This window comes from Saccopteryx bilineata, chromosome 1 (genome assembly GCF_036850765.1).
Source record: "Saccopteryx bilineata isolate mSacBil1 chromosome 1, mSacBil1_pri_phased_curated, whole genome shotgun sequence".
Classification (NCBI taxonomy): Eukaryota; Metazoa; Chordata; class Mammalia; order Chiroptera; family Emballonuridae; genus Saccopteryx; species Saccopteryx bilineata.
In genome coordinates, this window is record NC_089490.1 from 144,156,653 (window position 1) to 144,181,305 (window position 24,653).

General features: G+C 50.1%; 2 protein-coding genes across 5 annotated transcripts; one reads left to right on the forward strand and one right to left on the reverse strand.

Annotated features, from left to right (window-relative positions):
* Nucleotides 1–1,543: 1,543 nt before the first annotated feature.
* On the forward strand, nt 1,544–8,227 carry GCDH (glutaryl-CoA dehydrogenase). 2 transcript variants are annotated; one of them, XM_066271871.1, is made up of 11 exons: nt 1,544–1,615; nt 1,695–1,820; nt 2,223–2,366; nt 2,519–2,581; nt 3,207–3,377; nt 4,449–4,578; nt 4,660–4,876; nt 5,369–5,472; nt 5,755–5,880; nt 6,184–6,344; nt 7,687–8,227. In XM_066271871.1, exons 2-11 carry the CDS (start codon nt 1,730–1,732, stop codon nt 7,758–7,760), a joined length of 1,281 nt encoding a protein of 426 aa, XP_066127968.1. In that variant the 5' UTR covers nt 1,544–1,615; nt 1,695–1,729; the 3' UTR covers nt 7,761–8,227. The 2 variants fall into 2 exon arrangements, with proteins under 2 accessions (XP_066127968.1, XP_066127978.1); XM_066271881.1 differs by lacking the exon at nt 2,223–2,366.
* On the reverse strand, nt 7,288–23,398 carry SYCE2 (synaptonemal complex central element protein 2). Of its 3 annotated transcripts, none has more exons than XM_066271902.1 (5): nt 23,172–23,398; nt 22,498–22,613; nt 11,315–11,525; nt 8,641–8,829; nt 7,288–7,603 (listed from the first exon to the last, which is right to left on the reverse strand). In XM_066271902.1, exons 1-5 carry the CDS (start codon nt 23,184–23,186, stop codon nt 7,574–7,576), a joined length of 561 nt encoding a protein of 186 aa, XP_066127999.1. In that variant the 5' UTR covers nt 23,187–23,398; the 3' UTR covers nt 7,288–7,573. The 3 variants fall into 3 exon arrangements, with proteins under 3 accessions (XP_066127999.1, XP_066128003.1, XP_066127989.1); XM_066271906.1 differs by lacking the exon at nt 23,172–23,398 and adding an exon at nt 22,996–23,142; XM_066271892.1 differs by lacking the exon at nt 23,172–23,398 and adding an exon at nt 22,839–22,989.
* Between the last annotated feature and the right edge of the window lie 1,255 nt (nt 23,399–24,653).

Below are 24,653 nucleotides of genomic sequence, written 5' to 3' on the forward strand. Positions count from 1 at the left end.
ATTCCACAATTAACTCCCATTACATTCAATGTGTAAGGCAGAACATGCTACACACACTACCAGAGTGTCTATGTGGGAAGAAGTATTCCTGGGTGGGTAAGGGCCTGTCCTAGGAATTGAAAGGCCTGGATACTAGTCCTGGTCCCTGCTCTGAACCTGACCTACTGTGACCTTGAGCAAGTCTGTTTTCCTTTCTGGGTCTTACTTTCCCCAAATGGGAATTGGCAGGCCATGGTAGATGTTTGTCTTTCATATACAGATATGGTCAGGCATGGTGCACTCCAACAAATGCAAACTACACAAATGCTCTTAAAGTGACCCAGGTAAGTAAAGCCATACACACACAGGCATATGTCATCGTCAGGCACATAATAACACACAACTGTACATAGACCAAAACAAAACACACTGACACATAAAGATACACTCAATCACAGACATCCACACAAATATCTAGTCATATTATCACAAAGATAACAGCTACATCTACAGAGAAAACCACCAAAACATGGAGTCATACACACATACCATACAGACACACAATCACACAAAATACTATTATATGAGCTTACAATTACATGACCAGGCAGTGGCACAGTGGATAGAGAATCCACCTAGGACGCTGAGGACCCAGGTTAGAAAACAGCTTGAGTGTGAGATCATAGACTTGACCACATGGCCAGGGGCTTAAAGCCCAAGGGCACTGAGCCCAAGGTCACAGCCTTGAGCAAGGGTTCACTGACTTGGCTGAAGCTCCTCCCCTCCCGCCCCTGCTTACAGTTATTCAGACAAGATACTACAAGACATTCAGCCACACAGATGACACAGTCATACACATTTACATGACCACCCACCGTCAAATGTCACAGGCGTCGTTAGTCCCACCTGTATACAGATACACACAGTCACTCAGGCACAATGACACACACAGATGCACAGAATCACATAACACAAGGAATCACACCAAGTCACACAGTCACAAGTAGATACACGTGCTTCCTGGAAAAGACTGGAAGACAGGATGAGCTGAGATGGCCCATCAGAGCCCAGCTCCTCCTTACACACAGCACCCGATTAGAGGAGACCTCGAGGTCTGGATTTATTTTTTTCCTGCCTCAGTTTTCTCGTTTATTTAGATTTTAATTACTCATTTTTAGAGAGAGGGAGAGAGAAAGGGAGAGAGAAGTGGGGAGGATCAGGAAGCATCAACTCCCATATGTGCCTTGACTAGGCAAGCCCAGGGTTTCGAACTGGCTACCTCAGCATTCCAGGTCAGGCAGTTTCCTCGTTTAACTCTGCAATCCCTTTGCGCACGCCTCCTGCAACTGACCAACCAAGAGTGGGCCGAGCCCCCTTCTAGGACCATTCAGAACAGGAATACAGGCACTCCCTTCCGTGTTCTGCTCCTTAAAGGGGCTTACGTTCCTTGGCCTAAGTCCACCCGCAAGCCTGCCATTGCCCTTTTAAAATGCAGAACCGTAAAGGAGCCGTCTCAGGACGAACCAATGAGAAGCCCCATTCAACCTCCGCTCCTCCCACCACAGCCCGAGGTCAAAGGCTTGATCTGTTGCTTAGTGGCCTGTTCTTGGAGCAGGAAGGCTCCTAGTACGGACTGGTGAGAGTGGCGAGGGGCAGAAAGGGCCATTGAGCGTGCGGGTAGCAGTCGCTCCGCTCTGACATTCCCGTTCCTCCAGGTCGGCTGTGGTTGCTGCGCTCGCCCGCTGCCCACATGGCCCTAAGAGGCTTCTCCGCGGGAATGCTGAGCCGGGGACCCCTCCTGCGCTTCCTGCGCGCGTGGGGCTCGGCGACGGCGCCGACCGGTCAGTGCCGGGTAGGGGCGGGGTGGGGAGGGAGGAACTGAAGACTCGGGGATTTTTCCGGGGTGGTTTTCTTGTCCTGTGTTTGAAGAGAAGGGCGGGAAGACACAGAACCGATTGGCCAAATGTAAGGACCCCTTGTAGCGCATGCGTCTGGAGTCTCTTGTCCTACTGTCTGTCTGCCCCAAGTGGGCTTTGTCCCAGAGTCCGAGGGCTGCCCGGGCAGGGAGGCAGGACCGTGGCTAGGGTCGGAGGCTCTGGTGACTTTGCCAACTAAGACCCCTTTGTCTGTGTTGTTTGCAGCCTACATCCAACCTCGAGCCAGATGGGGGTGGAGGATTCTAGCAGAGGAGGGGAGCTGAGAAAGGTGTGAGTTGGGCTGAGTTGAAGTCCTTCCTATCCTAGCCTCGCGTCCTGAGTTTGACTGGAGGGACCCGCTGGTGCTGGAGGAGCAGTTAACATCTGATGAAATCCTCATCAGGGACACTTTTCGTACCTACTGCCAGGAGCACCTTATGCCCCGCATCTTGCTGGCCAATCGCAATGAAGGTGTCCTGGCGGAATAGTGGGCACCCACTACCATACATACCACCTTTGCACCTTTGCCTGCTCTAACCAGGGCTCTGGGTATCCCTGTCCCTGGGGTGGGTGCTCCACTGGGCTAGGATTAAGCCTAAACTTGGGCATCTGTCCCTTTGCAGTTTTTCACCGGGAGATCATCTCAGAGATGGGGGAACTTGGTGTGCTTGGCCCCACTATCAAAGGTAGGGACAAGTTTCTCTCCACATTCTGCTGCTCCAGCAGTGTGCTGGGAAGCCCTTTCTTTTCTCTGAACTTGGGTTCCCAGTGTTTGTTTTTTTTTACAGAGACAGAGAGAGAGTCAGAGAGAGGGATAGATAGGGACAGACAGACAGGAACAGAGAGAGTTGAGAAGCATCAATCATTAGTTTTTCCTTGCGACACCTTAGTTGTTCATTGATTGCTTTCTCATATGTGCCTTGACCGTGGGCCTTCAGCAGACCAAGTGAACCCTTGCTCGAGCCAGCGACCTTGGGTCCAAGCTGGTGAGCTTTGCTCAAACCAGATGAGCCCCATGCGCAAGCTGGCGACATCAGGGCTCGAACCTGGGTCTTCCATATCCTACTCCGACGCTCTATCCACTGCGCCACCACCTGGTCAGGCTAGGTTCCCAGTCTTAAAGTGAGGCTGTTATTCCTCTGTCCAACTGTAGGGATGAAATGAATAAACCCTCAAGCAAGGGCCAGCTTGGTGCCCCCTCCTTGGGCACCCCTATATATCTCTGTCTCTTGGACCTCAGGAGTCACTGGTTCCAGCAGAGCAGGTTTTGTCCTCCATTGCCCTATCTCTCCTCCCCCACTCCTCCACCAGGGTATGGCTGTGCTGGAGTCTCATCTGTGGCTTATGGGCTCCTGGCCCGGGAGCTAGAGCGGGTGGACAGTGGCTACAGGTCAGTAATGAGTGTCCAGTCTTCCCTTGTCATGCACCCCATCTACGCATATGGCAGCAAGCAGCAGCAGCAGAAGTACCTGCCCCGGCTAGGTGAGTGGCTGCCCATGAGCCTGGTAGAGGATAGTCTTAGTGGCCTTGAACTCAGAGTGGGGCTGCTCCTGAGCCTACCATCTGTCTCCACTTCAAGAATAGCACCAGTGGCTATCTGGATCCCCTGTCAGAGCCTGAACTTCATCCCCACATCTGATCCTGACTATCCCCTCCTAGCTCTCTTTTGACTCTTTCCAGCCCTTTCTCTCCATCATCATCTCCCTATCTCTTTCTTGATTTGTTTTCTGTCTCCCACATTACAGTCTAGAATTTAGTCTTAACTTCCTAATTGGGTTCAAGAGTCCTCCTATAAGCAGGCCTCTGGTAACCTTTCTTTTATATATATATTTTTAATTTTTTTCCAAGTGAGAGGAGGGGAGATAGGGAGACAGACTCCCACATGTGCCCCAACAACCAGGATCCACCAGTGACCCCCAACTGGGGCTGATGCTCTGCCCATCTGGAGCCATGCTTCTAACTGAGCAATTTTTAGTGCCTGAGGCATCCTCAGCACCTGGGGCTGATATACTCAAACCGATCGAGCCATGGCTGCAAGAGGGGGAGAGAGAGAGGAAAAAAAGAGAAGGGGGGGTATAGAAACAGACAGTCACTTTTCCTGGGTGCCCTGACCAGGAACCAAACCCAGTAGGCCCATGCTCTACTACTGAGCCAACCAGCCAGAGCTGGTGACCTTCAACCTCATCTGTGGTCACTCTCTTGACTGCTCAGGCCTAGTTAGACTCAGCTACTTGGAATTCTCTAAATGTACCACTGGGCCTTTGCACATCGTTTTCCCACTGCTGGGACTGCTATTCCTCACACCTCCTCCTGCTTAGCTTTCACTGCCCTTCAAGACAATTTAAGTGACTACTTCCTGACTCCTGTGGGGCTCCTCCCCATCATGGCATTGTGACTATATTGGGGAATGGAGGGGGACCTGTCCCTTCACCACCTTGAAGTGCTGTGAGGGCAGGACCAGATCTGTGTTAGGCTGGCTTAGTAGAGAGGGTGATACTTTTAAGGGTATAAATGAGGGACAGGCAGCTTTATGACCCTGTCTCATACCTACAGCTAAAGGGGAGATCCTGGGCTGCTTTGGGCTTACAGAGCCCAACCATGGGAGTGACCCTGGCAGCATGGAGACTAGAGCCTGCCATAACCCATCCAGCAGGAGCTACATCCTCAATGGGGCCAAGACCTGGTGAGGGGCCTGGGTCCCTCAGGTGGGTGGGCAGGGGCAGAGGGGTGGTAGCCAGACCCTCACTGCCTGTCCCACCCCCAGGATCACCAACTCGCCTGAGGCTGACCTATTTGTAGTGTGGGCTCGGTGCGAAGATAATTGTATTCGGGGCTTCCTGCTGGAGAAGGGGATGCGGGGCCTCTCAGCCCCCAAAATCGAGGGCAAGTTCTCTCTGCGGGCCTCAGCAACAGGCATGATTGTCATGGATGATGTGGAGGTACCAGAGGAGAATGTGCTGCCCAATGCCTCTGGGCTGGCGGTGAGCATAAGTCACCTTGGGAACTGGTGTTGGGTCACATACTGATTCACCTTTCTTGGGTGGGTCTTGCTGGGGAACCAGCTGGGGACCAGGCAGACACAATCCCTGTGCACTGTCCCTTTCAGGTGACTATCTCTCTCATATTGGCTCTTCCCAGGACACGTACAGGCCTGAACCAGCTTAATTCTTTGGCACATATGTATCTTCCTCTCTCCTAATGTCAACCCCTAGGATCTGAGCAGCCAATTCTGGGCTGGGTAGCTGTGTGCAAACCAAGAGTGAGCAGGCCCTGAGCAAGGCCTGCTGTGCATAAGCTTTGGTGCCTAGGCAATGTGTGATTTAAATGGCCTCCTTGAGTTCCCCCATTTACATTTACACTAACTTCATGTCTGGGTATGTATGGTGGGGCTGTCCCCATATTTCAGAGTTGGTTCTCCACAGACCCTCTCAGCTTCTTCTGGATGGGGCTAAGATCCCCTCTTAATCCTATAGGGTCCTTTTGGCTGCCTAAACAATGCTCGGTATGGCATCGCCTGGGGCGCACTTGGAGCTGCTGAGTTCTGTTTGCACACAGCCCGGCAGTACACCCTGGACAGGTAAGTGGGGGCTGCCCTGAGAGCTCCTGGGGACATGGTGGGGCTCAGGTTCCATCGTTTACCGTACTGGTGACTCCCCAGCCCCCGCCCACCAGACCTAAGCTCCGTGCTGTGAAATGGCCAGAGAAGTCCTTCTGAGCAGTGACAGAGTCAACCACAGGGCCAGGGCAAGCGAAGTAGGGGCTAAGGCAGCCTGGAAAGGCTTCCTGGACCAGTGGGACCCTGGGACAGGACTGGGGATTGGGCTCCTGTTTTTAACTTACCCTGATCTTGCCTGCTTAGGATCCAGTTTGGTGTCCCACTAGCCAGGAACCAGCTGATTCAGAAGAAGCTGGCTGACATGCTCACTGAGATTACGCTGGGCCTTCATGCCTGCCTGCAACTTGGCCGCTTGAAGGATCAAGACAAGTAGGGGCTGCTTGTAGGGGGAGGCAGAGGGGAACAGCTGTGGCAGAAGGACCCTGTGATTCTCCTGGGCATGGTGGTTTCTGGCTTGAGAAAGGTCCTTCCTGCCTGGTGGCCCTTGGGGTCTCTCACTTGGCCTTGATGGGCCAGGACCCACTACTCTTGTCCCTCATTGGGAGCTTGGTATCTGCTGCTTGACTGTAGTGTGGGGAATTCTCCCCTGGCTGGTTTGCCTAGGGTATAGGGGTGCCTGGAGCAGGGTCAGTTCTTTGTAATCAACACGTTACACATCTGTGCTACTCCCAGGGCCACCCCAGAAATGGTCTCCCTGCTGAAGAGGAATAACTGTGGGAAGGCTCTGGACATTGCCCGCCAGGCCCGAGACATGCTCGGGGGGAATGGGATTTCTGATGAGTATCACGTGATCCGGCATGTCATGAACCTGGAGTCGGTGAACACCTATGAAGGTGGGGGCTGGATCCTTCAGGGAATGGGGATGGTTACAGTGGCCTGTCTGGGGAAGAGGGGCAGGGAGGAGAGGTGGGGAGAGCAGATCTGACTGAGTCCTACTTCCAGCTGTCACCACTGGCAGCATGACCTGAGGCAAGACCTACCCTATATCCCTCATCTGAAGTGGCTCACACTGGGACCTAGGAGCTGAGGTGCTCTTTGGGCTTTCCTTCATGATGTTTAGAGGAGGTGTGTTCCCAAGCTTGCTGATGGCTCCTCAGGCAGCCCCAGAGTGGGGGCAAGATGCCCAGTGAGCCAGTGATGTAGAGGAGTGAGAGTATACACAGGTTACTCCATGTTATGTGAAAAAAGAAAATAATAACCATTTTCAGACTGTGGTGTTTGCAGCTGGCAACTGGTTGTAACTCAAATGGGGCCCAGAACCCATTGCCTTACAGGAAGGCAGACGTGGAAAAGTGAGACTGAGATCTTTGAGGTATAGGAGCTCTCTGGGCAGAGACAGTGAAATAGCTTCAGTGTGCTATTCTGGATGGGACATTCCACAAACTGTAAGACGGGGGGGGGGGGGGCTACAGTTGTGGGAGTGACCCCAAGGGTAAGAAGAGGAGACAGACCTTCAGGTGGTTTTATGAAGGGGAAGGAAGGAGTCAGGTGTGCCCCTTAGAAAGAAAACAATTATTTTGCTCCACATAAGGGAGGTGGTAATCTCTGCCTTCTGTCCGTGGAAGCTGAGGAAGAGCAAATGGGAGCACTGAGGCATGTGAACTGTTACCCAGACTCAGGGGCATGGGATGTGGATGGCAGCTCTGGGACAGGTAGCTCAGCTGGGCAAGCCATTGAGTAATGTTTGCTTCTCCACCCCTCCTGAGGATGAGAAAGGACCAGATGTGTTTCCAGAGTCCACCAGAACTCTCTACCTCTGTGGGAAGGAAGCATGGCTGGATTGAAAAATCAAATGTTTAATTAACAGTTCAGGGCTGGGGTGGGGTAAATTTGCCACATGTTGGGGACACCAAAGCTGGACCCGTGATGGTGGCTGGACTTGCTGCCTTTGGGTATGGCACAAGTCTTTTTGTTTGCTCATTTTGTTTGTTTTTGCCAAGATGCATTACAGAACTATGAAAAAACAATTTTCTCGGTGTGGCCAGAACAGTGGCCTCTGGGTCTTCTCTTGATGGCTGTCACTAAGAGGTGACTCTCTCAGAAGCTGTCAGCATTCGCCATCTTAATGGGTTTGTTCTTCCAAAGTAGTAGCCTAGGGAAGGGACATGAAGACTGTCTTTAAAGGAAAGTTACCAGCCATTAAGACTTCAAACCGTTTGTATTTATCTTGTTCAGGGACTCACGACATTCATGCTCTGATCCTCGGACGGGCTATCACAGGGATCCAAGCATTCATGGCCAGCAAGTGAACACACTTCACCCTGGAGCCTGGATGGTCCTGAACCCCTTCTTGGGGAGCCACTGTGCTCTGAGCTTACTCAGGGAGGTGGCAAATGGAGCCAATTTTTATGGTGGGAGGTGAGACACTGTGATTTTTTAATTTCAAAAATTTCCTTTTGAAGTCACTCAAATGTGCTCCTTAAAAATATGGGACTCTCTGTACCAAGTTTCTCAATCCACTTTTAACCATGAATGAGAGTGGATTCCACTTACCTTGGAACAGAAGCTTCTCTTGTTGGAGAGCAGGGATAGAAAAGAGAGTGACAAAGAAGCAACCTCTGTGACACTTGACTTGGTGTCTGACCCAGAATATCCCCCACCCCTCAACTTCCCAGTGTGTCCTCTGACCCATCAAGGGAGAAGTGCCTTGTGCTGGCGTTAGGGCAAAATGAGGGTGAGAAAGAGAATAATAAAGAGTCTGCATGTCTGACCCTCACTGTTGGACCACATTTACTTGTAACCACCTCGGTAGTCCTTTCAGTCACAGAGAAAACAAACATGTGGGGGTTGGGAGGTGCTCCCCCCAGAGATCTGGCCCATTCTGTGCCTGGCTCTGCTGTAATAAGTAAACCTGGTTAGGTACTGCCCAGAGCTCAGGGCTATGGGAAGATGGGACTTTGTCCTTTCTGTCACCACAGAGCTGAACACATAGCAATGAGAAATAATGAGCTGGCTTCTCAGCTCCAAAACACCGTGTTACAGGAGATCATGGAGCCACAAACAAAATGGCTGGGGCACTCAGGGCTTTCCCTGTGGGGAGCTAACGTCCTTGGTTTCTGTTGACATTTATTTTCATCTCAGCCGCTACAACTCTCCTCAGGCAGTGCCCCTGCGTGGGTTTAGTCATACCTCTGGCTGGACACACAGGTCTTTGTACACAGTCTCCACAGTGTGGCACACTTGTTTGAGCTCTGTTTCCAAATGGCTGATCTTGACCATTTTCTGGGTGAACTCTTGGAGTTTTTCCTGAATGATCTTGTTGTGGTGATTATAAAGCTGATACATCCTCTCCTCTAGCTTCTCTGTCAGGTCCGAAACCTTTTAAGCAGTTAAGACATGTTCTTGGAAAATCAAACCAGAGACATCACAAGACATGTGTTTTAAGTAGTTCCCTAAGATTTCTGCAGTTTATCATTAAAAATGGTAAAAACAAGGCCCGACCTGCGGTGGCACAATGGGTAAAGTGTTGACCTGGAATGCTGAGGTCGCCTTTTTGGGGCCCCAGGCTTGCCTAGTGAAGGTACATATGGGAGTTGATGCTTTCTGCTCCTCTCCCCCTTCTCTTTCTCTGTCTCCTCTCTCTAAAATGAATAAAATATTAAAAACAACAACAAACTTTTAAAAATGGTAAAAACAATGCCAGTGACTGGGACTGAAATTGCCTCTATTAAAAAAATTTTTAAAGCAAGATTGCAAAATTATGTGTACAGCATGGGCTCCACCAGGTTAGAAAGTAAGTACATAATAGAGACTAGAAGAAAACTCACAACAAAGTAGCCTCTGGGTGGTGAGAACATAGGAACATTTTTATATTTTTTTCTGCTGTTACACTTAACTTAGTTTTCTTTCTATGCCCTGTTTACTGGTAGGGATGGGAGGGGCAAAAAAGAAAAAAAAGAGGGGGAAAGTCAGCCTGTTATCAAGAGATGGCCCACTCATGGGATCCGTAGTACATTCTGAAGCAGCATCAGGATGGGCCTAGCCAGTTTGCTCAATGGGTAGAGCGTCAGCCTGGCTTATAGACATTCCGGGGTCGATCCCTAGTCAGGACACATAAGAGAAGTGACTATCTGCTTCTCCCCCAACCCTTCTCTCTCTCTTCCCCTCTCACAGCCAGTGGCTCAATTAGCTCTAGTGTCTCCCGGGGCGCTGAGGATAGCTCAGTTGGTCTGAGCGTCCACCCAGAGGGGTTGCGGGGTTGGGGCATAGGCGGGAGTCTCACTATTTTCCCTCCTCTCAAGAAAAGAAAATATCAAGGACAATCATTAACATCAGACCTTTACCACAACATCAGGCTTTGTTGGACGCAAGCCCCAGAAATGTCAAGGGTCCCCTCTCCCACCACAACCATTTGATTTCTAGAGGACAAATGGCTGTGTTAATGCAGGCTCTGCCTCAACTCCCTACTCCTCACAGCTGTTAGTCCTGGTGTGTAATAAGGGGGCTGGGCTGTGGGTACAGATGGACCTTGGTCCCTCATTCTGGCTCTCTTATTCAGGCAAATTATTACTTTTTTTTTTTTTTTTTGCATTTTCTTTTGCATTTTTCTGAAGCTGGAAACAGGGAGAGACAGTCAGACAGACTCCCGCACGCGCCTGACCGGGATCCACCCGGCACGCCCACCAGGGGCGATGCTCTGCCCCTCCGGGGCGTTGCTCTGCCATGAGCGACCAGAGCCACTCTAGCGCCTGGGGCAGAGGCCACAGAGCCATCCCCAGCGCCCGGGCCATTTTCGCTCCAATGGAGCCTTGGCTGCGGGAGGGGAAGAGAGAGACAGAGAGGAAGGTGCAGCGGAGGGGTGGAGAAGCAAATGGGCGCTTCTCCTGTGTGCCCTGGCCAGGAATCGAACCCGGGTCCTCCGCACGCTAGGCCGACGCTCTACCGCTGAGCCAACCGGCCAGGGCCAAATTATTACTTTTTAACTGCTTCAATTTAATTAACTGTAATTTAATTACAGTTTTAGAAGATTATATGTTTCTAGGAATGTATCCATTTCATCTAGACTGTACTAATTGTTACATATACTCAGTTATAATATTTTTGACAATTTTTTGTACTTTTTTTTTTCAGAGACAGAGAGAGAGTCAGAGAGAGGGAAAGATAGGGACAGACAGACAGGAACGGAGAGAGATGAGAAGCATCCATCATTAGTTTTTCGTTGTCAACACCTTAGTTGTTCATTGATTGCTTTCTCATATGTGCCTTGACCACGGGCCTTCAGCAGACCGAGTAACCCCTTGCTCAAGCCAGCGACCTTGGGTCCAAGCTGGTGAGCTTTTGCTCAAACTGGATGAGCCCGCACTCAAGCTGGCGACCTTGGGGTCTCGAACCTGGGTCCTCCACATCCCAGTCCAATGCTCTATCCACTGCGCCACCGTCTGATCAGGTGCAAATTATTTCTAAACCTTACTTTTACTGTCTATAAAATAAGTCCATTCTTTGCAGGACTCTTGGGAGAGTGAAATGAGGTATTATATGCAAATTGCATGGCACCATGCTGGGAACATAACATGCTCAGCAGTGATTCATGGCCTTCCTTCACCTTTTTATTTATTTTTTTTAATTTTTAATTCATTTTAGAGCAGAGAGACAGAGAGAGAGAGAAAGGAGGGAGGAGCAGGAAGTATCAACTCCCATATGTGCCTTGACCCGGTAAGGCCAGGGTTTTGAACTGGCAACCTCAGCGTTCCAGGCCAACGCTTTATCCACTGCGCTACCACAAGTCAGGCCCCTTCACCTTTTACATAAGGACTTTTCCCCACCCTACCCCCTGGGCTTTGCAGTGTGTGGGGAAGCCTGTCACCTTGATCTTGAGGCTGTCCCTGAAGTTGGTCATGAGGGCATGGTCCTTCTGTCTGCTCTCATTGATGTTTTCAATCAGCTCCTGGGCCCTCTTCTTTAGGATCTCGATGCTTGAGTCCAGAGAGGAAAAGCAGAGTCCTGACTTCCCTTCCAGCATCATCTCCTGGCGATTGGCACTGGACGTGGCAATAGAGGGGCTAGAAACCTGACTTCTGAAAGTACAGGAAACTGAAGTCAGCATCAAATTCTCCCCAGAGTGGCTGATCAGAGTGGCTGGTATTCCATCGGAAGAATACCAGTGCTAAAAAAAAAAAAGAAAGAAAAGAAAAGAATACCAGTGCTATGTGTTTCCCGTGGGTGCCACTTGGTTACTTCATGCACACTCCTGCCCTGAGAAGCAGGGGTAGCAACCCCATTTTATAACTGAGAAAACAGATCTAGAGGCACACACAAAATCCTTGGAATTTTCCAGAACAAGGAAATATGCCAAACTCTGAAGCACATAGTGATTTTATGACATCAACTTGCTGCTTTGAAATAAATATCAATAATTCTATTTATAAACAGTAGAGGTGCTTTCTTAGATGGATCTTCCTGTCACCAACCTGCTGCATCCCTTTCTTAACTTTTTGAGGGTGGTCTGTAGTCTACAGTCCACCTGAGGTCCAGTATATCTGCACGACTCTACTCCCACCAATGAAGCAGCCCGTCAAGAGTTAATTATGTTGGGTTCAGTTCCCCATCAGGGCACATGGAAGAATCAACCAATGAATGCATAAATAAGTGGAATAACAAATCGATGTTTTTCTCTCTCCCTCTCTAAAATCAATCAAAAAAAGACTGAACAGGTGATGATGCAGTGGCTAAAGCTTGAGCCTGGGATGCTGAGGACCCAGATTCGAAACCCTGAGGTCACCAGCTTGAGCACGGGCTCTTGTGGCTTGAGCGCGGATTCACCAGCTTGAGCGCAGGGTTGCTGACTTGAGTGTGGGATCATAAACATGACCCCATGGTCGCTGGCTTGAAGCCCAAGGTCACTGGCTTGAGCAAAGGGTCACTGGCTTGGCTGGAGCACCCCAGGTCATGAAATATATGAGAAAGTAGTTAATGAACAACTAAGATGCCACAATCAAGAACTGATATTTCTCATCTCTCTCCCCTCCTGTCTGTCCCTCTGTTTGTCTCTCTCGCTAAAACAATAAATAAAATCAATAAAAAAAATTTTAAAAGTTGAGCCCTGCACAGGTAGCTCAGTTAAAACATTGTCCTAATATGCCAAAGTTGTCCCTGGTCAGGGCACATGCAAATATCAACCAATGAATGCATAAACAACTAGATTACTACAACAACAAACTGGTGTTTCTCTTTCTCTAAAATCAGTAAGTGTAAAAAAAAAAAAGTATGGCTGTCCCTCCCTTAAAAAAAATTAAAAGTTGGTCTGACCAATGGTGCCACAGTAGATAGAATGGCAACCTGGAGGACCCAGGTTTGAAACCCCAACGTTGCTCGCTGGCTTGAGCACAGGCTCATCTGGCTTGAGCCGAAGGTCACTTGAGTAAGGGGTCACTGCCTCAACTGAATCTCAGTCAAGGCATGTATAAGAAGCAACCAAGGAACAACTAAAAATTGCCCAGCTGGGCCCTGGCCGGTTGGCTCAGCGGCAGAGCATCGGCCTGGCGTGTGGGGGACCCGGGTTCGATTCCCAGCCAGGGCACACAGGAGAAGCGCCCATCTGCTTCTCCACCCTACCCCCCCCCCCGCCTCCTTCCTCTCTGTCTCTCTCTTCCCCTCCCGCAGCCAAGGCTCCACTGGAGCAAAGATGGCCTGGGGATGGCTCCTTGGCCTCTGCCCCAGGCGCTAGAGTGGCTCTGGTCGTGGCAGAGCGTCGCCCCTGGTGGGTGTGCCAGGTGGATCCCGGTCGGGCGCATGCAGGAGTCTGTCTGACTGTCTCTCCCCGTTTCCAGCTTCAGAAAAATACAAAAAAAAAAAAAAAAAGTGCCCAGCTGTGAGTTGGTACTTCTCATCTCTCTCCCTTCCTGTCTGTCTGTCTCTGACTCTCTCTTGCAAAAACAGAAAAAGTTTTGCTGTAGGACAAAAGTTAAGGAATTTCTGACCTCTGAGCATGCAATTATCACTTTTTTTTTTTTTTTTTTTACAGAGACAGAGAGAGTCAGAGAGAGGGATAGACAGGGACAGAGAGATGAGAAGCATCAATCATCAGCTTTTTTTTCGTTGCATGTTGCAACACCTTAGTTGTTCATTGACTGCTTCCTCACATGTGCCCTGACCATGGGGCTACAGCAGACCAAGCAACTCCTTGCTTGAGCCAGTGACCTTGGGCTCAAGCTGGTGAGCTTTTGCTGAAACCAGATGAGCCCACGCTCAAGCTGGCTACCGGGGGTCTTGAACCAGGGTCCTTCCGCATCCCAGTCCGACACTCCATCCACTGCGCCACCGCCTGGTCAGGCCAATTATCACTTTTTAAAGGGGAGGTGAAGCAGAAGGACATGAGTTCAGATCTGTAACACAATCACATTTTAACATTCAGACTTTTGTGATATCTGGATGCACATAGAGAACCGAGTTCTAAAAGGACAGCCATGCTTTGCACAATGGTGATAAAACTGAGGACATGGGTTCAGAAACACTGCGTTTTTTAACTTTCCTGAGACCTCAAGCACTAACTGCTTTCTGTTTATAAACCCAAAACTCCATCAGTTCACCCTAGTTAGTGGCCTCAGCCCCTCTTCCCTTCAATTCTGTGTCATACCCACCCACTGAAACCCTGCCATGGCTTTCTACAACCACATGCTGTCTCTTTTCTCAGACTCAGGAACCTGAGTGACACTAGAGAAAATCATAATCCAATAAATAGAGTTACTACAGAGTCCTGCTCTCCAGCCTCAGGGTGGTCCTCAGGGCCACTGGGCATCCTGTCTGTGCTCTGGTCATTTTTTCTCATCAGCCGTCCCAAACCATTATTTTCCTATCCCTGACCCCATACTTGCCTCCCCTCCCCATGAGCAGACACAGAAACATGCAAGCCAATAACCCCCCCACTGTCCCCCATGAATGTATCCACAATACCCTTCCTCTTTCCAAACTCCCAGCTAGGTGGGCAGGTCAGGTATTCTGGGCTCCTAATCCCATCCCCTGTATCTCACTCTCTTGTTTATTTGACTGCTCCCTTTGGCTGGTCCTCCTTCCTGCCCCAGGGCATGTCACCTTGCATTGTATTTATTTATTTTTAGGTGAGAGGAGGGGAGATAGTGAGGGAGAATCCCACATGCGCCCAAACCTGATCCACACAGTCACCCCATCTGGGGCCAATCAGATATCGAGCTTTTTTTTTTTTAATATTTTTTAAGTTTATTCATTTTTTTTAGAGAGGAGAGACAGAGAAAGAGAGAAAGGGGAAGGAACAGGAAGCATTAACTCCCATATGTGCCTTGACCAGGCAAGCCCAGGGTTTCTTTTTTTTTTTTTTTTTACAGCTTTATTTCTTAGTTTTTTATTTATTTATTTATTCATTTTAGAGAGGGGAGGGGGGGGGAGAGAGAGAGAGAGAGAGAGAGAGAGAGAAGAGACAGAGAGAGAGAGAAGGGGGGAGGAGCTGGAAGCATCAACTCCCATATGTGCCTTGACCAGGCAAGCCCAGGGTTTTGAACCGGCGACCTCAGCATTTCCAGGTCGATGCTTTATCCACTGCACCACCACAGGTCAGGCACAAGCCCAGGGTTTTGAACCAGTGATCTTGGCATTTGAAGTTGACATTTTATCCACTGCGCCACCACAGGTCAGGCTATATCGAGCTATTTTTAGTGTCATAAGCTAACATGCTGGAACCAACCAAGCTATCCTCAGTACCCAGGGATATACTCTACTCATCGAGCCACTGGCTGTTGGAGGAGAAGGGGGAGAGGGAGTGGGAGAGAAGCAGATGGTTGCTTCTTCTGTGTGCCCTGACCAGGAACTGAACCCAGGACATCCATATGCTCGGCCAACGCTCTATTCACTGGGCCACCAGCCAGGCCTAATCTTGCATTTTAAAAACACAGCACATAGCCCTGGCCGGTTGGCTCAGCGGTAGAGCATCGGCCTGGTGCGCGGGGGACCCGGGTTCGATTCCCGGCCAGGGCACATAGGAGAAGCGCCCATTTGCTTCTCCACCCCCCCCTCCTTCCTCTCTGTCTCTCTCTTCCCCTCCCGCAGCCAAGGCTCCATTGGAGCAAAAATGGCCCGGGCGCTGGGGATGGCTCCTTGGCCTCTGCCCCAGGCGCTAGAGTGGCTCTGGTCGCAGCACAGCGACGCCCCGGAGGGGCAGAGCATCGCCCCCTGGTGGGCAGAGCATTGCCCCTGGTGGGCGTGCCGGGTGAATCCCTGTCGGGCGCATGCAGGAGTCTGTCTGATTGTCTCTCCCCATTTCCAGCTTCAGAAAAATACAAAAAAACAAAAAACACAGCACATGCTGCCTGACCAGGCAGTGGTGCAGTGGATAGAGCGTCGGACTGGGATGCGAAAGGCCCAGGTTCGAGACCCCGAGGTCGCCAGCTTGAGCGTGGGCTCATCTGGTTTGAGCAAAAGTTCGCCAGCTTGGACCCAAGGTCGCTGGCTCGAGCAAGGGGTTACCCAGTCTGCTGAAGGCCCCCCAGTCAAGGCACATATGAGAAAGCAAACAATGAACAACTAAGATGTCACAACAAAAAACTAATGGTTGATGCTTCTCATCTCTCTCCGTTCCTGTCTGTCTGTTCCTATCTATCCCTCTCTCTGACTCTCTCTCTGTCTCTGTAAAAACCAACAACAACAACAACAACAAAAAAAAAAAAACACAGCACATACCCTAACCAGATACCTCAGCTGGTTAGGACATTGTCCTGAAGCACAGAGGTTGCTAGTTCGATCCCTAGTCAGGGCATATATAGGAATGGATTGATGTTCCTGTAGCTCTCTCCCCCTTCCTCTCCCTCTAAAATCAATAGAATAAACATAAATACACACATACCTTCTCCCCTCTAATATCAAGTCTTTCTCATCCAGTCACCTCCTTCTTTACTCCCCATCACCACCAAGTTTCTAGAGAGAGATGCTGACATGTTCTGAGCACATTTTCTCACCTCCCAATGCTTCTCAGAAAACTGCAATCAGTTCTAAAATGAAGCAGCAACTGCTAAGATCCCCAGGCAGACACCTCCCTTGACTCTTGGCAGCAGCTAGTTCTGTTGACCATCCTCCCTGTCATTTCCAATACTTGGCATCCCCACGCTCTGTCCTTGGCCTCACTCTCTTCCCTTTACACTCTTGTGCACACCCTTGCTCCGCACTAGCCCCCCCAATACATCCTCCCTGCTGGCCTCTCCTCCAACCCCCCAACACCTCATTCCATCCTGTAACGCACAACCTGTCATTCTCCAAAGGCCCACTTGTAGCTGGGAATACACCAGCAGTCCCTTTCCCTACCTGAGTCCCTCTTCTAGAAAGTCTTCCTGGCTGGGTTATATGCACACAGCACCTACAGTGTCACTACCTGAAACTCAGCCCTCCCCTCTAGCCTTCAGGAGGGCTAGGCCAGGCCTCATACATCCTCATACCTCCATACCTACTCCTCATGATAGGAGTAATAAAGGTGTGGCAAGTAAATGAATGACTAACGGGCTTTCATTACCATCTGCACTTCCCCGTGTCCCTAATTTATCATCCCCAGCCCAAACCTCTCTCCTGAGCTCCCGATGAAGATGAAGATTTACAGACTACCTCCTGGCCCTTTCCCTCCACTTGGCTGCCCCAGAGGCATCTCAAAGTCCTCCACATCTGCATACCAACATCATCATTTCCCCCCACCCCTTACCAAAAGCCACCTGGTTCCCAAGCCAAACACTTAGCAGTGAGCCTGAAGCTTGGCTTCTAGTCCTTCCATATCCTGTCATGAAACCCTCTCATTTGCAGCTCCTTAATTTCTCTTAAATCTATTATCTCATCATCTAATTGTTTGCAACCCCCACCTATCATTTCTCACCTGGGACCCACCAACCTTAGTATTACAACCCAGCCTGACCAGGCGGTGGCGCAGTGGATAGAGAGTTGGACTGGGATGCGGAAGGACCCAGGTTCGAGACCCCAAGGTCGCCAGCTTGAGTGCGGGCTCAACTGGTTTGAGCAAAAGCCCACCAGCTTGGACCCAAGGTTGCTGGCTCGAGCAAGGGGTTACTCGGTCTGCTGAAGGCCCGCGGTCAAGGCACATATGAGAAAGCAATCAATGAACACCTAAGGTGCCACACAATGAAGAACTGATGCTTCTTATCTCTCTCCCTTCCTGTCTGTCTGTCCCTCTCTCTGACTTTCTCTCTCTGTCTCTGTCACACACACAAAAGAATCCTGAAATTAAAAGCCCTGGCCTGGCCTAGGGATAGCTCTGTTGGCTAGAGTGTCGTCCTGGTACAGCAAAGGTTGCCGGTTTGATCCCTGGTTAGAGCACACACAGAAACAGATTTATGTTTCTGTCTCTCACTCTCACCCCACCCCTCTCTCTAAAATCAGTAAGTAAAAATTTTTTTTAAAAAACCAATTATAAAACCAGGTGCTTCTCTTTGTGTAACTGCTCCTTACTCAGGCTCCAAGGATGAGGCTGGAACTGTTTTTCGTGATGTTTTGCAAATGGTGAAAAAAATCACTTGAATTAAGCTCATTCAGATTTCATTGTGGGACAAAACCCTGCATCAGATGTCTGCAGAGAGCCTCTTGCTTTTTTTTTCAACCTCTCCTTTGGGAATTTACTCTTTTCCATTTCATTTTTCTTAATACTCAGCAGCTGCATATTAATCAGAATGCTAATGAATCAGAGGCTTTCCCGGGCCTGCATTCACCAATTAACTTTAATAAACTAAATGCATAGTGTCCTCTACACTGGCTTCCCTGGTTCCAGGCCTGCTTCTGTTACCAAACCCTGGACCGAGGCCAGGGAATGGAAGTGAGCCCAACACAGCAGGTCTGGCCGTAGGGTCTACGAGTTGGGGCTGTGAACACATCACCATGCTCATCTCTTATGGTCTGTCCTAAGGAGTTTCTAATTTGGTTGGGAGGATTAAGACAAAGTTCCCAAGAAGGGCCCAGGCTGGCAGGGGGCCCAGGAACCGCAGAGGAAATGGGTCTGAGAAAAGAGACCATCTGTTCGCTCCAGGTAAAGCTGTGATTGGTGGGCATGTGAGCCAGAGCTGCCCCCTAGTGGGGTGATTCTACCATGGCCTTTAACAGATACACAACTAAACAATCCGCCAGCCACTTATGACCACCATAGGCGGCAGTCCCAGGAGGGGAGGTAACCTAATCAAACACTCAAGGAGGAACACAACAGAATCTCTGGTACTTAGGCAAAACAAGGTTTTCCTGAAGTATAACCAGGAAGAGGGAAGGTCTGAATCTAACCTGCCGAGCCCCTTCCTCACCTTCTGCTTTTCTCTCTTGGAAGTGTTCATATTTTAATTATGTTGCTGAGCGTCTGCTGCTGGATCTATTAACTGACTGGTTCTAATCCATCTGTTTTTCCGCCCAAAGCTCTTGGAGAAATCCTTGAAGTCTCACAATAATTTGCAATGGTACTGTCTCTCTTTGCCACTTAGATAGGGTCTGAATATGTTATTTGCAGAAGATGTTATCAAACAAATAACTTCAATCATTTCATTCTTTGTTCTGGTCTCCATGAGACACACACCTGGAAACCATCCCACCCTGCAGCCTACTTTACAAGTGAGAAATCTGGGAGGTAGGGGGAAGCTGGCTTTGGGCCTGGAGTCCTCAGGACCCTGTCCTGAGCCTGGCCTCTCACCCTGCTGCCAGTGAAAGTCCCATAGCGCCATCTCCAGCCCCTGGCCCTCCTAAATGGCAGGTCAAAAAGTTCAACTCTTATCTGTATGCATGTCAGATGCAACCAGGGCAAAATGGACTTGTGCTTTTGCTTCTGTCAATGAAACCAGCACCTTCTGGAAACCACTCCAAGCATAAAGTGGGGAGCCCACTGGTGTGCTGGTAAGCATTTAGCAGCTGCCTCTCTGGGTGGGCGAAGGGGAGAAGAAAGCCCTGATTTATAGTGTTTGATAATTTCCATGGTACAGATTCCCTCTGTAGCCTCTATCTATCTATCTATCTATCTATCTACTCATCTACCCATTTATCTTCCTCCCTCCCTCCCTTCCTTTCTTTGCAGCAAGTAAAGCAAGGATTTACTGGCTATGCAGGAATACACTCAGAAGGGACTGAGTGGGCCACTCACTGAGTGGGCCACTCACTGGAGAGAATGAGTGCCTGGATTAGTTACAGAGTTTAGGATAGTGAAACAAGGAAGGGCCTAGGGTAAAACAAGCAACAGGAGAATGAGCCTAGGCGGGCCTGCTTTGGCTCACTAGAAACCTTATGGGAAAGAAATAAGCCTACACCGGAAAGTCAGAGAAAAGGGGCCTTGGAGACAGGTTCAGTGGGTTAGCTCAGGATGAGCTGCCGCTGCCCATTGCTCCCCTGGTTGCAAGTCTCGCGGTGTTCGTCCTTTCGAGCAGTGGTTTTCAACCTTTTTACACTAGGGAACCAGTGAAAATAGATTATTTGGGGGACCACCAAGGCAGAAATCACTCTTGAGCATAAGTGAATGCGACTAAGATCATTGGGTCTATAATCTCCATACATCAGGGTGGTTAACTCACGGACTGGCATGAAATTTCTGGCAGACTGGTCCTTGGACACGCAGTTGAGAAACACTGCCTTAGAGATTAGGGGAAAAAATAGAGGCAAAGAAAATGTGCCGGGGGGGGGGAGGAGAAGAGGAGGAGGAGGGGGAGGCATAGGTGTGCTCCTGGGAGTCAGAGCACACCTCCATAGCCAATTTCAAGTTACCAATATGCCAGGTTGGGAAGAGATGTGCAGAACTGGCTCTTGTGAGCTGATAAGAACCAGCTCCAGCACACCACAGCTTACCAGGACCCCGGTATGCCTGCTGCTAATCACAACACCTGACATGCCAGCCTTCTTGCTGTTTTGTGAACACACAGGCCAGGAAACATCCTGGGCTCATCCCCTTCCTCATGCCTCACTAAGTGACCCTCTTCCCCAGAGCTTCTCTCCATTTGCTCTGCTAGATGCCACCCCTACAGAAGCCTCTTACCTGATCTTCCCACATCCAATCATGCCCCCTCTCACTCATTCTCCACAAAGCACCCAGTGTCTTTTTAAGACAGGAACCTGAGCATGTCTCTTCTCTGACACAGCAATTCCCCTCCTAGATATCTATCTACCCAAGAGAAATGAAATGTATGTCCATGCCAAAATTTGTACATGGATGTTCATAGCAACATTACTCACAAGAGCCAAAAAGCAGGCCCTGGCCAGTTGGCTCAGCGGTAGAGCATCGGCCTGGCGTGCGGGGGACCCGGGTTCGATTCCCGGCCAGGGCACATAGGAGAAGCGCCCATTTGCTTCTCTACCCCCCCCCCCTCCTTCCTCTCTGTCTCTCTCTTCCCCTCCCGCAGCCAAGGCTCCATTGGAGCAAAGATGGCCCGGGCGCTGGGGATGGCTCCTTGGCCTCTGCCCCAGGCGCTAGAGTGGCTCTGGTCGCGGCAGAGCGATGCCCCGGAGGGGCAGAGCATCGCCCTCTGGTGGGCAGAGCATCGCCCCTGGTGGGCGTGCCGGGTGGATCCCGGTCGGGCGCATGAGGGAGTCTGTCTGACTGTCTCTCCGTTTCCAGCTTCAGAAAAATACCAAAAAAAAAAAAAAGAGCCAAAAAGCAGAAACAACTCAAATGTCCATCAACTGATGAATGAATAAATAAATGTGGTAGATCCACAATATGGAATATTATTCAGCCACATAGAGGAATGAAGTTCTGATACATGTTACAACATGAATGAACTCTGAAGACGTTGTGCTCAAACAAGCCAGTCACAATGGACCATATAACTGTATGATTTCATTGATATGAAATGTCTAGCAGAAGTAAATCCAGAAAACAGGAAGTAGAGTAGTAGTTGCCAGGGGCTGGGAAGGATGCAGGGACTGGGGGGGTGATGGTTAAGGGGTACAAGATTTCTTTTCAGGGCAATGAAAATATTATACCCTGACCAATGGTGGCACAGTGGATAGAGCATTAATCTGGAACAATGAGGTCCCAGATTTGAAACCCTGAGGCTGCTGGCTTGAACATGGGGTCAGCTTGAGCATGATATCATCGACATGATCCCAAGGTCACTGGTTGAGCCTAAAGGTTTATGGCTTGAAGCCTAAGGTTGCTGGCTTGAACAAAGGGTCACAGGCTCAGCTGGAGCCCCCCAATCAAGGCATGTATGAGAAGCAATCAATGAACAACTAAAGTGCCACAACTATGAGGTGATGCATCTCATCTCTCTCCCTTCTTGTCTCTCTCTTGCTAAAAATGATTTTTTTTTTAAGTGACAGGAGGGGAGATAGACTCCTGCATGGGCCCTGACCAGGATCCACCCGGCCACCCCTGTCTGGGGCTAATAATTGAATCAACCAAGCTATCCTCAACAGCTGGGGCCGACACTCGAATCATTTGAGCCACTGGCTGCGAAAGGGGAAGAGAGAGAGAAAGGGGAAAGGGAGGGAAGGAGAAGCAGAAGGTTGCTTCTTCTGTGTGCCCTGACTGGAAATCGAACCTGGGATGTCCATATGCCAGGCTGACGCTCTATCCACTGAGCCAACCAGCCAGGGCAAAAAAAAAATTATAAAGATGACTATGGCTCTGTGAATGTACTAAATAAAATAAATGAATTGGCCTGACCAGGTGGTGGTGCAGTGGATGGAGCATCAGCCTGGGATGCTAAAGACCCAGGTTTGAAACCCCGAGATCGCCAGCTTGAGCATGGGATCACTGACATGACCCCATGGTCACTAGCTTGAGCAAGGGGTCATTGGCTCTGCTTGAGCCCTTCCCCCCACCCTATCACTCTCTATTGCCCCCAATAGCATTTGGCACCCACTGACTACTATATATTCGAGATTACAGTCTGTCCCCTCCTCTAGAGAGTGTTGGCTCACTGCTCTGTCCCCAGCACTTAACACCATGCCAGGCACATGAGAGATGCTCAACCAGTACATGGAACAAATGCGCCCAGAGCAGACACTGGTAGGGTCCTGGGGAAGAAACGGATGAAGAAGGCCCTGTTGGGCCAGGAGCTTCCTCACCTAGCTGGCCCCCGACCAGCTTCCTCTTCGTGGCTCTCTTCTCCCTGCTGCTGCTCCTTGTTCTCCCCCAACGGCTCTGGCTTCTGGTCTTTGCACTCTACGTGGGGCATGTCCACCTGTGAGCAAAGTCAGCACTTGAGAGGCCGAAGGAGGGAGGGTGACAAGGGGTCAGATCCCCTCCTCCCTGCCCTTCAGCCCTGGGCATCTCCTTGCGACATGGTGGGAACCCGCAGAAGATGACAGGTGGAGCTGGGGCGGGGACCATGAGGTCGGGAACCCTGCGCCTGGAGGACAGAGGCTGGGAAACCTGGAGGGGCGGGGTGAGGGCCTGGGCTCCTAACTGGTATTTGCGTTGGCTCCAGTCCTTCAAGGAAGGAGAAAAAGGAAAGAAACGGGTGCGGTGCGTGGGTGTCTGCGCCACTTGCTACACAGCTCCTGCCACACGCCATGCGTGGAAGTCTGTCCTTCTGGCCCCGGCTGTCAGCGCGTCAGTCACACCGTCTATCAGTCAGGGTCTGGTCAGTCAGGAAATCCGGGCCGGGCGAACGAGGGTGACCCCAATGGGAGGAGACAAGTGGCCAGGATCGGGTCCGCCGCGGAAGCCGAGATCGCCGCCGTTCGCTACGCGTCCGACCGCCCCCTCCCCCGCCCCGAGGGAAACAAGCGTCACGTACTCCCTGTTGCTCCATTTTTTTCCCGCCTTCTCGTCCGCGCCCTCTGCGCACGCGCCGACCTCGCCCCGGCCCAGTCTCGGTTGACCTGAAGAGGCTCGCTACTCCGACCCCAACTTTCTCTGGGAAAGTGCGCACGCAGCGGCGCGGGGCCGACCGTTATGGGCCGTTAGGTGGTCTTCAGCTGCGCGCGCAGTGGAAGCAGTCGGGAGGCCGGGCTGGGGGAAGAGGGGAGGTTGTCTCTGCGCGTGCGCGCGCCCGCTTGCGTGAGGTTCCAGGGCCCAAGGTGAGTAGTGGGAATCTAGTGGACTCTATGTTCATTCATTACGTTTCAATTCATCTGCTCTATCCCAAGAAATCTTTTCAATAATAAATTCTGACCCTTGCCCTGGCGAGGTAACTCAGTTGGTTAGAACATCTTTCTTATACGCCAAATTTGCAGCTTTCTCAGTCAAGGCACATATAAGAATCAATCAGTGAATGTATAAATAAGTGGGAAAACAACTTGATGTTTCTCTCTGTGTGTCTCTCCTCTTTCTTCTCTAAGGATAAGTTAAAAAAAAAATTAAATTCTGACCTTCGTTGTTCCCTGATTTTGACTTAGCGCTTCCAGTGAAAAAGTTTATCCAGTTACCTCATTGAATCAGTTATCTGTGCGCTGCAGAACTAGAAGCTCCTTGAAAGTGTTAGATAGGATAGACAGTTACCAGGGAAGGAAAAAGGGAGGGGAGAAAAAAAGGGGTGTTATCTCACCCACTAAAGGAGGAAGTCGAGTCTTAAGGTCTGCCAAAACAAAGTCACCAAATGTCCAGGCGGCCTTGAAACACTGTTAGCCCAAATATCAAGTAAGGGGAGCATTGAAATCCTAAGCGTTATACCCAATAACGGGAACAAAGCCTTAAAACTAAGAGTATATAACTCCTAAAATCCTAACAGGTGGAGCGCTTAGGCTAGCTGAGTTGCCTGTTTGTGCCTGGAGCCAAGTGTAGAGCTTTGTTCGAACACTGCACTGTCTTTCGTATGAATTCATTCTCGCAAGCGTGATGAAAACCGTGGAAGGAAAAGTCCCTTTGGGCTTGGAGTTTCCTCAGTGACAAAAATTCAGGGTAGGTGTGGCCCTTACAGAGTTGGACCCATATCCTTCTTTTTTATTTTTATTTTTTAGAGCAAGAGAGAGGGACAGACAGAGAGGTGAGAAGCATCAACTCGTAGTTATGGCACCTTAGTTGTTCATCAATTGTTTTCTCATAGGTGCCTTGACGGGGGAGCTCCAGCTGAGCCAGTAACTCCTTGCTCAGGCCAGCTACCTTGGGCTTCAAACCAGTGAGTGACCTTTGGGCTCAAGCCAGTGACCATGGGGTCATGTCTACGATCCCATGCTCAGTCAGACTCTGTATCTTTTTTTTTTTTTTTTTTACTTTTATTAATTTTTAGAGAGGAGAGAGAATGAGAGAGAGAGAGAGAGAGAGAGAGAGAGAAGGGGGA

What these genes read in the sequence shown, in the direction of transcription:
- SYCE2 (XM_066271892.1), bottom strand. Translation starts at nt 22,946, where the DNA reads ATGGCGTGTGGCAGGAGCTGTGTAGCAAGTGGCGCAGACACCCACGCA. An exon ending in GGGACAGCCTCAAGATCAAG is followed by an intron (nt 8,830 to 11,314) that starts GTGACAGGCTTC and finishes ACTGCTTAAAAG; the next exon opens with GTTTCGGACCTGACAGAGAA. An exon ending in ACCTGTGTGTCCAGCCAGAG is followed by an intron (nt 7,604 to 8,640) that starts GTATGACTAAAC and finishes TCCCTTCCCTAG; the next exon opens with GCTACTACTTTGGAAGAACA.
- GCDH (XM_066271871.1), top strand. Translation starts at nt 1,730, where the DNA reads ATGGCCCTAAGAGGCTTCTCCGCGGGAATGCTGAGCCGGGGACCCCTC. An exon ending in CTCGGCGACGGCGCCGACCG is followed by an intron (nt 1,821 to 2,222) that starts GTCAGTGCCGGG and finishes TTCCTATCCTAG; the next exon opens with CCTCGCGTCCTGAGTTTGAC. An exon ending in GAAGTACCTGCCCCGGCTAG is followed by an intron (nt 3,378 to 4,448) that starts GTGAGTGGCTGC and finishes TCATACCTACAG; the next exon opens with CTAAAGGGGAGATCCTGGGC.